Source organism: Venturia canescens, chromosome 1 (genome assembly GCF_019457755.1).
Source record: "Venturia canescens isolate UGA chromosome 1, ASM1945775v1, whole genome shotgun sequence".
NCBI classification, from domain to species: Eukaryota; Metazoa; Arthropoda; class Insecta; order Hymenoptera; family Ichneumonidae; genus Venturia; species Venturia canescens.
Window position 1 is genome coordinate 3542570 of NC_057421.1, and position 16714 is coordinate 3559283.

Below are 16714 nucleotides of genomic sequence, written 5' to 3' on the forward strand. Positions count from 1 at the left end.
TATTCTTACAAAGAATTTTTCACCCCTCCTTACCAAAATACTCATTTCGGTTCATTAACTTATTGAAATTAACAATTATTCAATCGAGTAACCCACTGGTCGTCCGTATCTGGAGCACGTTTTCGTTCTCGTTTAACAGAAATCCAATACCAAAACAAAGTCTATAAAATGGATATTTTGCCTCGTAATATCTCTAATTACTGTTACAAGAATAATGATTCAATAAATTGAAATATCCATCCACCTGGCAAACGACAATCTCGCTAATGAAAATGAACATTTGGGCCGATTATATCGAACTATGACTGTGTTTGCACAAAACAGGAATGCGTTAAATATAACAGTGCAAACAAGTGATAAAATCGAGAAAATACGTTTGCGGGAGCGATAAAACGGGATCACCGGCGTGAGAGACAGCTTCTCGTGTTGTTTATCACCCTCATCCCGCTCCCACAACCCGCAACTTAATTGCATCTACGGGCAATGTACTTGTCCTCTGATATGATAATTTCCTTACGAATTTCTAGAGGTCAATAGCTGAGAAGATAAATTCGTCGAAATATTCGTACTATTATTCTTCTGATTTTGTACTTTTCACTAATTTTTTTATGAACTGCGCGCAAGCGCGCGCTCGTCTTTAATTGTTTTAACACTTTTTAAATAAAAATATTCCTCAGGACTATTGTTTGGAATAGTTCATTGCAAAAATCACGGTACCTACGGTCTAATTGTAATTGCGTAAGATCACTCTTACTAAATTACTCCATCACTTCACTCTTATGTCGCTAAATAAATTTATCTGACACGATCGAGATCGAATGTGTTGCAATTGTTTCCTCCTTTTTTCTACGATCTGAAATGCGCACATAAATGAACTCCGAGTACAACATCGACAACCAAAGTACGTCTATAGCAGCTTGAAAAATAACTCGCACTTCGAGATTTCGTGAAAACTCTTCTTTTATGAAAGTATATGAAGAATTAACGTGTATTTCGACGGTGGAAGTTGGATTCACCGATTTGAGACGATATCGGGTTAAAAATGGTCGTAATTTTCTATGTTCCATTTGCCAAAATCAGCGCAAATTCTTCTCTCTGTGTTTGAATTATTTAAAGAATCTGCGCAGTGGGTATTTTCTCACGAAGTCTGCATGCGACGATCCAATTATACTTAAGACGAATCCCAGTGGAATTTGTAATCTTTCATTTTCGTTGAAAGTGCGACGGATACGAAAAAGCGAATTGAACAAAAGTAATGATCCGTCTACTCTGGTTATCATAGAAAACTCGTAAAATTAACGTCGAATCGTTTCCACGACGCTCGGGGATAAATCCTCGACAAAACCATCACGACTTTCGCCCTCGAGGCATCCACCATTTTAATTAAACGTTGGGATTATAATTCAAAATCGCACGGATTAACATGCCCACCCGTCGTCACGGTGAATTTGTTGAACTAAGCCTTTTTGCGGTGTTCGATAGCGACCAAACTCTCGCATTATTTCGAGGGGATTCTATTCTACCTCGTGACCCGAGCTCTATGCCCAGAATTTAATACTGACTGATGCGAGAAAGCCGAGCAGCCATTGACGTTCGATCGACATCACGTGACCCCCTCATTTACTATCTAATCAGATCGTCGCAAGCCCGAATACTAAGCAGATGTGTTCATGACTATATGAGCAGATTCGTCCGTGTGCTTGTGAAGCTAATTATCGATCGGCAAATTTCAATTAATATTATAGAATCCTCCGACTCTGAGACAACATTTTGACGTTTATTGGGAAAATTCTATTTTTACAAACAATATAAGGGAACATGGATCGAAATGAAAGTTTAAAGATTCAAGTCTGATTTACCAATGGACTTGTACTTGGGTCAGAATACCGATTCCTGGTCCTTTTTTTTTTATTTCATTAAAAAAATGTGTTGGGAAAAATTGTGAAAACATTTGTGTGACGTTGAAGGAATCATTTTGTTAAATCTGTTCAACGAAACTATCTAATGATTCAACAAAATTTCGATAGTTTCTGGATAATTAATGGCTATTTTCAAATTTTAGTCGAGCTGCTCTTTTCGGTGTTCACGACTTCAAATAAAATTTCAAGATATTTTCCAAGCACGATGCTAAAATTGACGAAGCTCAAGGAATTTTAAATTCGACTACGACGAGTAATATAAACAATTTGCCCAAGGTCACTATCATGAAGAAATCTGTCGGATATCGTCGAATAGCCTGTCATTAAAGGTCAAGAGCATTTTACGTGGTGCATTGAAATGAATAATTCAAAGGATTTTTTCAACGACACATGAAGAAGCTTTAGATATTAAGTAACCGTGAAAACAGTTTTTTCGTTTTCCATTACAGAGATTCTTACAATCTTCAGGTACCCCAAAAAGTAAATCGGGGAGACCGGGGCAAAACGGGATACCCGAAAAATGAGAGAAATTTTTTTATCTTTTTTTTTTAATTTTTATCCTAGTCCGAAAAAAACATGAAACATATTTTTTCCAAAATATCTTTTTTTTTTTTTTATTTTCATTTTTTTTTAAATTAGTTTTTTCCAATTCTCTTTTTTTTACATCACTTTTAAAGTGAAAACGTTTTTGCACGGATATACAAAAAGTAATTGTAAATCTGCGATTACTGCCTCGCAGATTACTGTCTACGATAGTAATCGCAGATATATGTTTGCGGACCATCATGTGTGCTTACACCTGCACACGAATCATGTGCCCACTCTACACAATTTTGGCACTCAATCCATGATTCAGTGGATAAAGAATACAAATTTTTACAAAATAAACATTGGCAATCTTCGTTATTATTCATATCATTAATTTTTAATTGCATTACAGAGGGTGCGTTCAACGTACGTTAAAGCGTTGTAAGCGCCCAGAGCGCTCACAGCGTGCGCTCGATTTACATTTGAGCGCTGTAAGCGCTGAGATCGCTTTTAACGCTTACAGCGGTAAGTCGGAAGCACTCGGTTACGGGTGTAAAATACACCCAAGGTGCATTGAATTAAAATCATAGTAAAAAAAAATTCATGAGTTTTTGAGGGGTACCCCGTTTTGCCTCGGATTTTTTTTTTTTTTTTTTTGAAAATTGAAAAGAATTCCAGTACATTTCTTAGTTTTTGGAAGTAAAAACTAGACAGAGCTTCCCAAACTTCTGAAAAGTTAAATATTCCCTTAGGTATCCCGTTTTGCCCCGGTCTCCCCTATTTGTCAGGGAACTTAATCCTTAATAACGAACGGCATTAAAATTAAATTTGCCTGAATGTAGTAGAAAACTCTCGATGATGGTGCGCTGACGTGGCGAATTTTGTTGCGCATCGACAGGGTAGCGAAAGGAGTATCATTGTTCACCAACAACGAGCGACGAGTTATGAGAGAAGCAAGCACTTAGAGCAACGATGCTTTTTCATAAAACCAAAGCTCGTGGGTACACCACAGTACTCGACAAACGGACGAGCACCGTAGTGGAGAGAGAAAAGGGTCATAACTTTTTTTCACCGCAGATTGTGTTTGCATACTTCTTGTTAACGTCGTATTTGCCAACTACAATAATCGTCGCTCGTTTTATTTACTTTTTTCGTCAGATGACATTGCAATGCTCCAAGTTTTTTCGCAGTAACGCTCCAAAACCCATACAAACCCCCGGTGCACACTCATATACACATGTTGTGGGCTTTAATTGCTGTTCCCGAGAGTTCTCCAAGCTAATATTGCATACTCGTAAGGCATGTCTTTTCGCAATCTCTCTATTTACGTACGCTTTGTGTCTCAGCCTCGTGCATAGATCGACAGAACTCGCGTATCCTCTCGCCATGAAATCCATTCTCTATATACCTGCACGCATGAGAAGAACCGCATGCAAGTACGTATAACAAGCGGAAAATGCCCAGAAATGGATTCCCATGCAAACTCTGTGAGATGGAAGCTGGATGGAGCGCAAATATTTTAGCCGATTTGAAGTAAGAGCGAAAGTGGTGTACGGAATAACAGAAACGGTCGCTGGTCTCATGAGCCTCTTATTGTTAATCCGAACTCTTTTTCCTGTTCCAAATAATATGAAATCATTAAAACGTCGTAAGGGTTTTTGTGTTCAAAATTAAATTCTCTTAAATTGAAATATTATTTCAAATATCTATTTAAACAACTTAACAGCACGTTGAAGTGATTTTCTTTTCATTTAAAAGCGTTTTTATTTTTCAAACTTGCTAAAAATATGGGATTTCCCAATTTTTCGGTTTTTTATAGGTTCACGTAGAAGAGAATTGTATTCTGAACACAAAAATTCTTATTACGTTTCAATGGGACGTTTCTTTGCAATCTTGGACGCAGCTAAAGAATTTTGACGATGAGATTTTGAGCATAAACGACGCGTACATATTCGTAATTTTTCCATTAAAAAATGTTTTCGTACACTTGAAATATTCTTGAAACTATCCGGAAAAGTTCGTTATGATGAGTTATTTCCTTCTAGTCTAAAAAAATTCCCGAATACAATCGATTTTTTCGACTCTCTAAAGCAGGACCCACTCGATTATTTAATAAAAACCTCAAAGCCTCAAGACCAAGAATCCACGTTCCTACCCGGAGGAACGCACTTTCACACCGCAATTCAAACTCACACATAAAATGTATGAGAAACAAAATGAAGCCAAAGATAAACTGAGATGAAAGGTAAGAATGTATGAGGGCGATTCCCGATAAATTTAATTGCCGGATCAATTGAGGAAAACATAAGATAAATTTTCCGATTTAATAAACGACCGCCATTCGCGCGAGAGTAAACACAAACACAGATCGAGGCTGTAACAGGATCTACTTTCCCGAGCGTGCGCACGTGCAGTAATGACTTTGTCAAACGCAGCTCGAGAAGAAAATCGAGAGAAAGAAGAGAGGAAAAAACAGAATGTGCGGTAATTACAGGTCTAATGTAAAAGGAGAAAAAGAAAAGTAAAAAGAGAAAAGAGCGAAAAAGAGAGAGTGAGATATGTAGAGGCAACTAGGCTTGGTAAAGTAGCTCACGGGGATCTAAATAAGGCCTAATTAACATAATCTAAATGAAGCGAGGTCTTCCGATATGTATATAGAGTAATGTAGATATATATATATATATATACATATATAAATCTAGCAAGACGTAAGACTGGTAGTACGGTGATGGGATCGAACGATAAGCCTGTAATGACTTGACTCCTGTGACCACATCATTAACTGTTGAGCTCTAGCTGCGCTAACACAGAGAGAGAGTAAGTTCTTCTTTGCTCCACCATTCCGTCATGTTTCCCTATAACTATATATCCGCTCGAGATCTTCTCTGTCTTTGGGCTCTCGCGGTTTGGTTCTACTTAACATCACGGCGGAGCTTCCCTCTCGTGAGAGATTATTTGCATGAGAAAAGGGCACGAATTGAGCAAGGGGCATGGGTGGGAGTGAAGAAACGAGGAAGCCCAGAGGAAGCTTTCGATTCTCTTGCTGGCACGAGTTAACGATCTATTATGTTTGTATCGCTTCCTCATGAGTGTAAGTGACAGTATGCGGATCGATACACATCATTTGAATCTTCGTGAGATTCTCACGGAAATGTATCCCCATGGATCGATCATATAAGATAGGGGAAAACAGGAAGGATCGGGACCGCGATATCACTGAAACTCATCAGATCGATAACCCAAAATACGAAGAGCCAATGAAAATTGAACCCCCTGCCTTGATTCGTATGATTCAGTAGTATCCGAAAAATCTGTTCCATCTCGAATGATCTGGGAAGAATCTTGCATTGACAAAGTGGCACTAATTTCGTCGTTAACAATTTTCCACAATACGTCCGGTTTCATTATAAGAACTTCAAACTCCGGTCCGTCCACGTCCCGTTCCTATGAGAGTCCCCCTCGATCTTTCTCCCTCTTTTTTCCGGTAACATCAACTAGAAAGTGGTAGGTGAAAACCAATTGTTCGAAAGCGCCAGGTCTCGTGGTTATAGCGGGTTCCGCACACTATAGCCGACGCGACCGCTACTACTCGGAATACCACGGCTATTACTCACCACTACCAACTTCTCTATTTCACTCTTGTACACGTTTAGTCTGTATATGTATACAGATATATGAGAAATAGAAGGGGAAGGCTGAACGAGCAAACTGCTCGAATGGATCGCCGTCGTGGAGCCAGGCATTGAGGGATGACTGCATAATTAGAGTCGACACGCCCTCTATCACAGGTACCCATCCTAGTGACATCTCAACTGCCGTATTTGACTATTGATTGCGGCTTGCTGCTGTGCCGCTCCCCTAGCTTTATACCCCCCCCCCCTTCCCTGTTTCTCTCTCTCTCTCTCTTTCGATCAGCACTTTCTCTGTCCGCATTCATCCTTGCACGCACGATCCATCTCACTCGTAGATAAACCAGAGCGAAGCTCTCCCTTTTTTGGCGTCTCCCTCTAAAGCTCCAACACCCTCACCAAAGCAGACTCTCACCGAACGCTTTGTTCCCTCCTGCCTCTCTTCTCCAATCCACTTCTGTCTTTCTCCATCTGCGGTTATGCTCGTCTGACTCTCCTGTAGGAAGGATCATGGGACCTGCAGGTTCGTCCCCATGATGCCCAAGCCTTAACCAACCGGCCAGAGCATCATGACCCTTTACCACCTCATACACGCTATATCGTGAGCCACGCGCATTATACACCAGCGGTTTGCCTCGGCACGTAGGCAAATACACTCGATGTGGATGCGACCATGGATACGACAAAAAGCTTCTCCTCCACTCGCGCGCGGCTATAGGCCTTAATACACGTATACACAACCCCAATATCTCTGCATCTCACGCAAAACCGCGACTAAGCTCCAAGTTTGTACGGCATACACCTCTCTCGATGACATCGAGAAGCTAAATAATCGGGGTGGAGTATCGGAGGGAATGTATACACGGTATAATTGAGGGATATTCTGAGTTTTTGTTCATTATAATTCTCTCCTTTTCTCTCGAGCTGTTTTTACGGAATTGAGATCGATTATAAATTTTTATGTCAACTAATTATTTAGAGGTGAAAAACGTTGCTCGGTGTTTCGCTGAATTCCTCGCGATTCGAGACTCGAGGTGAGATGAAAAAAACTAGTGTATTCTCTTCGAATGCTTCATGATTCTGTGGCCCTTCTAGTCTCCCGCTTACCTTCGAAACTCATGCATCGGGCAACTTTCTCCATTATGGGATCCGAATGGGATCATCAATTCACATCCTCGCTGCTCCAACGGGCCCTATTCCATGTACGAAATAAACGTGCACACGCGCACTCTCGTCGTTCCCGTAGCAGCGAACGTATCCAACGTTTCGTATATTCTCAATTTGCGTTAATGGTCGCGCAGGAGTTACTCGACCTCGCGCATTCCCGATGCTGAACGTCTTCGCGAGTACATCGAGGCCTAACCTCGCCAAGGGATAAAAAGAAAGCGATAAAGGACTCTGCTCGTTCTGCCACACCGTCGTAAGCTTGCAATCTATAAATATAGTGTTCTCGGTGCCAAGGATTGGTATCTCACCTGCGATACATCAATGTCTCGATGAGGGTGAGCCAAAGAAAAGCGGAGGGATGCAGACTAGCTACGGAAAGAGGAGGGTTCGTGTCTATCTCGTTTTTCCCTCTTTCTCTCGGGAATCGAAAGCGAATTTCATTCGACCCAACTCTCTATCGCTGTCTGATATACGCAGGAGAAAACGTTTCACGTGGACCATTACCTACACTAGCCTTTTCATCGCAACCAGCAGATATACACGTTAAAGTGGAAAAAAGGAACGAGTGAGTTTTCAACCTTCTGAAATCGAAGCGTGGAGGAGCTATCGTTTATTCTCGTTCGATTTCATATGTACACTGGAACAAGCTTATCCAGCTCTGCATCTTCATCCCGTGCAAAGGGAATCCATCGAGACGGCCACCAATTGAAATGGTTTGACTTTCGAGGTGCATTGGTACAGGGAACGTGGAACTTGTGACAAAAAATCATTCGTTCATGCGAATTTTTCACACCAGAACATTCTGACGGTTGTTCTTCTTTTCGAGGTTGAGCAAATCAAGCAATTTCGCGCCAAGGGTATCCCCGAACTCTCATCGTGGCCACGATCACGTCTTCCAATCGTTCTAATTTCAATTTCTGGTCACGCCACTATGAGATTCGAAGAAGTTGGCATTGAATACAAACGAGCTGGAAGTAAGGACCATTCGAGGAGCGAAGAAGCCACCTCTGGAGAGAAGAGATGGACAAAGGCTTTTATATAGTCGGATCAGAGATTAAAAGGGGAAAAGGGTTCACTCTTGCCGTTCTCCGTTACCGAATAGAGATCTACTGTATAAAACTGAAGCCGAAATACGATGCTATCGCTCTGAGGGCTCTGCGATAGCGCCAGATTAGAAGTTGACCAGCTCACGATTTCGCTTCTCACCCTCTTCGGTATCCACCCCACTTTTTTCCAGAAGGATCGATTCTTTCGTCTACTATTTCACTCGGAGTCTCAAAAACAGTCTCAAAACTTTGGCATTGAAGGAGATCGTAAAAGAAAAATGTTGGATTCCATCGAGAAGAGTCTACCGGAATGCTTTGATCCAAGCTGCACATTTTTTTCACCAAAATACTGCAGTTTATGGCGGAATTGAATATTCTTTATTGCGAAAAAAGTATTTCATACGAGAACGTTCTTGAGGCAGGAAAATCTTTTTTCAACCCCCAGACAACGCGGACGATTGAATTGGATATTTAACATGAATCACTGGAGTATGAATATTTTTCATTCCTTCGTGTGAAAGCACTGTAAAAAAATTTCCATCGCAGGAGTAGTTAATAATGCAAAAGTTATATTGGAAAGACCGTTGGCAGGGCAGGCACGTCCGTTCGACCTTATCTCCCTCCGACCCTAAATTCCCGTATCGAAGTATCAGGTGCGTCGTTTTTTTTCGGGGCTGTCGGAAAAGGGCGAACAGGAAGCTTCCATTCGAGAGCGGATTGACTCGAGCAATTCTTTTTTTTCTACAGCATTTTTTCATTTCTTATCCTGTTTTCATCCCATGGGAGTCGAGGCAGGGAGGTTTCAAAACACGCAAGCGGTTACCTCGGCGTCTGACAATGAGGAAGCAAGCGAGAGAGAACGAACAGACGGAAATAAGGGAAGGAGACGGGCGTGAAAACCTCTGGAAATCCAATGATTTATAGAATCAGCACAATGGCCGTGTCGCGAAAGTACGAAAACACCTCAATGGCGAACCTTTTGCCCTCTCACGAAGAACTTGATTTCCACTGTTAATCTTATCCTGATAGAGTGTCGGAACGAACAACCACGTCGTCTCGAGGCTTATACATATATCAGGGTACAGTGTTAATGGATTCGAGAATGATGGCTGTTGCCTGTACACGTATAGGGAAGCCATCGAGAGTGAATTATTTTGGCAAACCTTCCTTTTCTCTTTCTTCTCTTTATCTAGCGTCTTACTCTATCCGAGGTGCAACTATGATGCTTAATCGACAATCGTCACGCGATGAGGAAGACCAAAGATTTACGATGAAAACATAATATCCTGCATCCCCGGGCTAAAATAACAGCTGTTCAACTACAACACAGGAAAAAGCTGAAAACGCAATTTCACAAATTGCTTCCTTGAAATCACTGGCCACATGCTCATGTGCTCTTCGTTATGAGAAAAAAAAAAAACACTAGTCAAATTCATTCTGACCACAATCAAATCTTCTAAATTCAAACATTCGACCATTCGAGGTCAGTCATTTATTTTTTGCAATAATAATTTTCGTAAAAATCACGACCATTTGGTTGAACTCGTGATGCCCAGGTTTGTAGATCCTAGAAAATAAAGGTCAATGCAATCCAGCAAATGGAGTAACAGCGCAGACACCATGTTCAGTAGGAACCGATGGATCGTTCGTTGTCGACCTTCTATGACAATAAAATTTCAATTCTTTAATATGGTACTCAAAGCTCACCTTACTAATGCCCCACCCCCGTCCTTTGGTAGGTGTACGGGATGAAGAATTTCCCCATCGATAGTGACCACACCAACAAAACAAATATTGTTCAGCTTATACGACCTTTAACAGTGCACTAATTTATAACCAGACTTCATGAGATCTTTTGAGAATTATGACGATTAGATTTTCCGTTACCCTACTTAACAATAATCTTTAGCTGAAACTATAGTGATCATTGATCACATGAATATGCGATGGTGATTCTCCAAGTTTATCCACATCTACGACTGATGTCTCGAGAGGTTCCAAATCATTTTTTTTAACCCTCTCAGACCGAGGCCTATTTCACGCTGAACGAAAATTATTCCCTTCCTAATTATTTTATCTCGAAATACTTTCAAGTTTACAAATCCATTGTGACATTTCATAGCACCTAATACCTTAAGAGGATGGATCAGTCGGTAACCTCACTTGGAATATTTTCGAAATCGAAATTTTTTGACGCAGTTGGACCGATTAAAAAAAGGCTCTGTCAGCCCACGCAGGACGATGGCAAAAATCGACTGACAAAGCCTTTTTTTAATCGGTCAAACTGTCTCAAAGAATTTCGATTTCGAAGTTTGCAGCTATCTCCCTCGCACTCACGGTTGCGATATACCGACTGATCCATCCTCTTAAATACGTCATATTAGCTTCCCTTTCAAAGGATATAACGCTTAGAGTGTGAACAATAAATGTGTACTACTCAATAACTCAACACGAAACGCCAGCTTCGATTGATCTTTCGATGGGTTATGGAACTAGATAGTTAGGACCCCGACCTTACTGACCGATGCAGTTTTATGCAACCGAGAGGGTTGATGCCTAAAACACACGCGTTATGAATCAGGTCTTCGTAATGTTAATTAAGCAGGCGTTGATAACAAAGGTTTCACTTTTCCCTTAAATCAAACATTGACTCTCGTGGGTAAGTAAAAAATACAAAGTACTTTTCCCTCAGATTACTCGCGCAATATACCACACGATGTAATAACTTCGGAATTTCATTCCAGAGGGAACTATAGAAAAAGAAAGCGTGGCCTGTCCATTACCAGAGCATCAAAAATATTAATCTGAGCATCAGAAAGTTTTTAGTAGGAGAATGAAGAGGTGATATAAAAAATCATCGATTCTGCACGGAGGAAAAAACGATAAGAAAATAAATTAGAAGTGAATGTGAAATCGTACAATATACCTGTACTGGTTGGTGTCTACCTAAGCTCTAGGGTCATCCCAAGGGAATGGGAATGTGGCAGGGAATTGCGAGGCAAATTACCCGTAAAATTACCGCGAAAACTTTGAATTTCTTCCATTTGAGGATAAAAAAAAGGCCGAGATTATATCTATATATATATACATAATATAAACCGAGGATGAACGGAATGATTGGATGGTGGAGGAGAAAAGAGAGTAGTCTAGAGAGATTGCGTGCCAGGATGAAGAGACGACGGGATATAAAAGTGTGGGCGCACTTGCAACGGCTAGCGAGTTTTTCACCAGCGAGGAGGGCGCAGAGCAGAGCAAAATCTCTGTTTCATTGGGCATGAAGTTGCACTCGGCGATCCGAGACGAAGAAACTTTAAAGAAGATAAGGGATTCAGAAGTAATCTGTCCAGCTTGTCACATCGCCTCTTTTATCTATCCCGCCTATTCTCTCTTCTTTCCAATCCCTCCAACTCCCTCGTAAAAGAAATAAAACAAAGTGCCTGGATCCGCTTCTTGTTTATCTAAGCGAAAATAACTTGAAAACGAACGATGTGTTTTCTCTGCTCAAGAGATAATCGATTTTACGTCCTTCTTCTACCAGTTCACTAGAAACTTTTATTCAAGAACGAATGTTTATCAGATATTGAAAGAACGAGTGCACTTCGCGGTGCTGCGAAAACTAGGCATGAAAGTCCTCTGCGAAAGGCAGCTCCAAAACTCTCAAGTTGCAGAAGGAAACAGTGCGAATAAGAAAAATATGATTTTGGCATGCGAAAGGACTTTGTAAGAATTCACGAATTCGACGCCGCGCGAGTCCGGGGATTTTCCACGTACTTTTGCATCCCCCGACATGTAACCAAATAACTATATGCATGAATTCGTAAGTACCTATACGTTTTTTTATCCTATCATATTCTCGTTACGACTGCAACTGCGGAGGATATTTGCGCCTGGGAATCGGTCGAAAGGGCCAAAACCCAGGCTCGGAATGGCATATAAAAAGAAGAAGAAAAAGCCGCCGTGGGAGAAAGGGTGGCTATGGCAAAGAGGGTAACTGACGCGACGCAGGGATGAACGAAGCTAGTATACACACACATAGTAAGAGATGAATCTCTCATGGAAGCACCTGCGCTACTAAGAAGGGCGAGGGTGTCGAGACAATTGATGACAGAAAAAAACTATAAGCTTTCTCTCCTCTTTCGCTGCCTCCTTTCCTTCAATGTGGCCTCTTCTCACCGCTTGTCGCCAAAGCTCTTTTCGCCTTCGCCTTGCTCGCCCCGGGAGGAGAAAAAATATATATATTTCATATGATATCAGGGCTTATAGGAACCGTGTCTGATATTACACTGAATAAACCATGCGTGATCACCCGAAGAAAATGCTCTTGAGGGCAACCTACGATATTGTGTCTTTTTTTATCCCCTCACGAGCTTTCTCCTCTCATCCTTTTTAATCATAAATATTGGAGCAAGATCCCTCCCATTCTCATCTCCCAATAATTTCTTTGCATTTTTTTATATTTTTCTAAAGGCACGGAGAGCTTGATAGTCGACATTGCGATAACCCTAGTGAGAGAAAAATTACCACGATATACTGCAATTTGGAAAAAAGGATATTTACAAATTTCGTCAATTATTGTCGAATTTTATTCAATTTATAACGCTCGAAATTATGAGAACACTCCGCGCGTGCTTTTGTGCGATCTTTAGAAAGCCTTTTGACGGATTATCCGATACCATTTTTTCTATCAAATTGATTCTATGGCTCAAACGATGTTACAGACTTTGACGTTATGAAGATTATGGAAAAGTGAAGAAAGCACATAATCTCATGATTTAGTAAGGATTTCAAGTATTTTCCTCGCCCATTGATAATCTTACCTTTTCCAAAAAACTCTTTCGATTTTCCCATAATTATGAAAAAATATTCGCGAGATTATCGGCGACCAGAGGGGTTTTATGATGGGAAAAATCCGTGAAGCTTCCACGATCATAATTATTAATCTTTCACGAAGATAATTTTTTTTTTAGAGAAAATGTAAAGCATGTACCGGAAAATCACGGTACCCATTTGTGTAACAACTTTTGCAAAGCCTTAGTAAATTTAGGACTTCGAAAAAAGCGATCATAAACTGACGACTGCGCGCGATCTATTCATATTTCCCGCTCAGACTATAAGACTGGCAACACGTCTGCTACGACGACGTCGCAGTAACTGGGAGGAGAAATAGCCGGCATTCCGGCAACGGCGCTCTCACCGCGGCCACATGGTGACCTGGTGCACAAAAATACGAACTGTCCATTGACATCATATTTTTATAAAGAAATATAAAAAGATTAACAGTATTGAAATAATCAAACAGATTATAATCGTACAAAGCTACGATGAATGTCGTACCGTGTGTGGCATGGGTTAAGAGAGGCGTAGCAGCTGCAGTTCCTGACAAAGTATGTTTCGTAAATGAGAAAACGTTTATGTCTTGAGAATTGTGGTTTGTCACTCAACAGTATTGTATTTCAGGTTCAATTAACTCCTAAGGAATTGGAAGCAATAATCAAACAGACAGAATCTGAACTTAGGTATGTAAAAATAATACATAGTTTTTCAATTTGAAGTGATCAAGCGTTGGATGATGGAGAATGTTTCATTTTAGATAATCCTTTGAGTATATGATCGGAGTCTTGAATACCCTGGAAAAAGTTAAATCTCAAATTTCAATATTTTTCTTTTCAAGCATTGTTGAAAGACATACATAAGTTTTTTTTTTCTTGAAACATCAAAATTCACTTCCACTTTGCAAAGGCATGCAAGCTTTCAGGGTGACAGGACGAGCAAATTTTTTATTTGGACACAAAATAAAAATTGATATTCATTTTTCAAACAATTGTATCAAATTTAGAGATTTGGAGGAGAGTGACTCGGAAAACGAAGATGAAACACCATCCAAGAATAACATTCAAACCATCGAGGAAGCTAATGAATCGAAAACCAATGCTGACGGAATGACTGTTGATGAGTACAACTTTGGAAACTATGACAATGAAGGTTTGTTACTCATAAAAAAAATGTATCATCATTAACAATGAAAATCAATGGCTTTGCACTGAAAGTCAATTAAATAGGCTTCATTACTCATTAACCAAATAATTGCATAAAATTGATAGTGAAGATAGAGATGATTAACAGTGATTTTTCTACTATGCAGCTGGCGATGTGCACTGTAACATAGGAGGATTAGCAGTTTATAACGGAGATGGCAAAGATCCTTTTGTAACTGTAGCAGACAGCGAGGATGAAGATTCGGAAAAGGAGGACGATGTGATCAAACCTGATGATAATCTTGTACTCATTGGACATGTCGAAGGAGACGCCAGTATTTTAGAGATATTTGGTATAGAAATTTCTATGACTTTTCATTGGTTACAAAGTTCTCAAGCTTGATTCAAAGTTGTTTTATCATTCTTGGTTATCATTTTTACAGTCTATAACGAAAAAGAAGGTTCGTTTTATTGTCACCATGATATTCTCCTACCTTCATTTCCTCTCTGTCTCGAATGGCTCAATTTTGATCCGAGCGATGCAAAACCTGGGAATTTATGCGCTATGGGGAATATGACAAAAGTAATTGATGTATGGGATCTCGATTTGGTGGATTGCCTGGAACCTGCTTTCAGGCTTGGTAGGAAAAAGTCTGATAAAGGTCACAAAGACGCTGTTCTCGATATTGCTTGGAACACGAATTATACGTGAGTTATCTTTTTTTTATATAAATTTTACATTCACTAAAAAGTTTTGTGTAGTGTTGGATAGATTTATTGACTTCTAGAATCTAATGAACGAAAAATCTACTATTACCAACATACTCATGAAAAAATTCAACAGTGCAATTGAAATTATGGCAGTTTCATAAATATCCCATTTATCTAAGGATAAATGACGAGCAACTTAGAGAAAAATTCATATAAATTCAAGAATACTCCACGACAGATTATTATCTGAATTTTCACAATTTCACAATGAGCTTTAAAAAACCCATTCAAAAAATTAATTTTTTTAGGCACGTATTAGCAAGTGGTTCAGTTGACAAATCGACAATGCTATGGGATATGGAAACGCAGAAACGAGGGACGAAATTGAATTCGTTTACAGATCGAGTGCAGAGCATACAATTCCATCCAACCGAAGCTCATCATCTCCTTACGGGTTGTGCCGACAGGTAGATTTTTGCAATCGAAGCCATCAAATTTTCACTCTAACAATGAAGTGTGAAAAAATATTCGTCAGTGCATTACTTATTTGAATATTCCAGTGTGGTACGATTGTTCGACTGCAAAGTGGAAAATGAATCAAAAAATTGGACAGTTTCGGGCGAAGTGGAACGCGTATTGTGGAATCATTTTGATCCGAATTATTGTTTCGTAAGTATTTTTCCTGAACAAAAAATTTCACCCACTAAATCTGTTCAAACTTATTTTTAAAAAAAAGTTCAAACTTACAATCGAACTTAAAAAATAAACAGTTTATTTTCAAAAAGTAGTCATTTTGCTTTCAGACATAAAACATAGAAAGACTATTTTCGATTACCTCTTGCAGATTTCAGGCAAAGATACCATTTAAAAATTTCAATAATAAATCAAGCTTTTCCTTTTAGGTCAGTACGAGTAACGGTTTTGTCGAATGTATCGACATCCGACAAGAAACAATATTGTGGCAAGTTTCAGCACATGAAAAAGAAATAACGGGTTTATCTTTGAGCACGTCATGTCCTGGATTATTGTTAACGGCATCAGCTGACGGAGTTGTTAAAGTGTGGGACGTCATTAAACCGGAAGTGCTTGAACCTGTATGGGAAAAGAAGATGAACTTGGGTGACATTCAGTGCCTCGCACAGAGTCCTGACAGTCCTTTCATCTTCGCAGTTGGTGGTGACAACAAGGCGAACAACTTCAAAGTTTGGGATCTTCTTGAATCACCTTCAGGTAATATTTTTAACAAAGTTTTTCTCGTATTTATTTATGAACGATTTTTATTATCATGTTCCAAAATACATCGCTAGGAAAAACTATGGGACGTTTAAAAAATAGTATACTCTCCTGAAAATCGAAATCCATTAACTTCTGAATAAAGAAATAGTAAAAAATGCGTTTTTATATAAATCTGACGAATCATTTTCATACAATTTTGCCGAACGAAAGTAATTATCCCTCTAGAATTCAACAAAATTATACTTATGATTTCAAATATTCGCAGTGTCGGAAAGATTCAAGGGCAGAAATCTCATCAATTGTGTAAAAGAGTCAAAACCTGAACAAACCGATGTTATGGAAGTAGCTGATGATATGGACGGAATGGCTTTGGAAGCTAGCACATCTAGTAAAATTAAGAAAAAAGGAAAGAAGTGAGTGAACCCTCGAATAACTCATTATTATACCTTTGTAAATAAAGAAGAAAACAAAATATTAAATATAAATGTATATCACTGGAGTGA

General features: G+C 39.6%; 1 protein-coding gene across 1 annotated transcript; it reads left to right on the plus strand.

Annotated features, from left to right (window-relative positions):
* The first annotated feature begins 13466 nt into the window (after positions 1-13466).
* Positions 13467-16710, plus strand: LOC122407256 (no child left behind). The gene is made up of 9 exons (XM_043413357.1): positions 13467-13673; positions 13747-13805; positions 14126-14271; positions 14432-14617; positions 14708-14972; positions 15284-15442; positions 15536-15644; positions 15878-16205; positions 16477-16710. The coding sequence occupies exons 1-9, from the start codon at positions 13611-13613 to the stop codon at positions 16626-16628; spliced, it is 1467 nt and encodes a 488-aa protein (XP_043269292.1). The 5' UTR covers positions 13467-13610; the 3' UTR covers positions 16629-16710.
* Positions 16711-16714: the final 4 nt, after the last annotated feature.

Excerpts from the sequence above, each read along its gene's own strand:
- LOC122407256 (XM_043413357.1), top strand. The coding sequence starts at position 13,611 with ATGAATGTCGTACCGTGTGTGGCATGGGTTAAGAGAGGCGTAGCAGCT. Across the intron at positions 14,973-15,283 it reads GCTTGGAACACGAATTATAC|GCACGTATTAGCAAGTGGTT; the intron begins GTGAGTTATCTT and ends TAATTTTTTTAG. Across the intron at positions 15,645-15,877 it reads TTGATCCGAATTATTGTTTC|GTCAGTACGAGTAACGGTTT; the intron begins GTAAGTATTTTT and ends TTTTCCTTTTAG.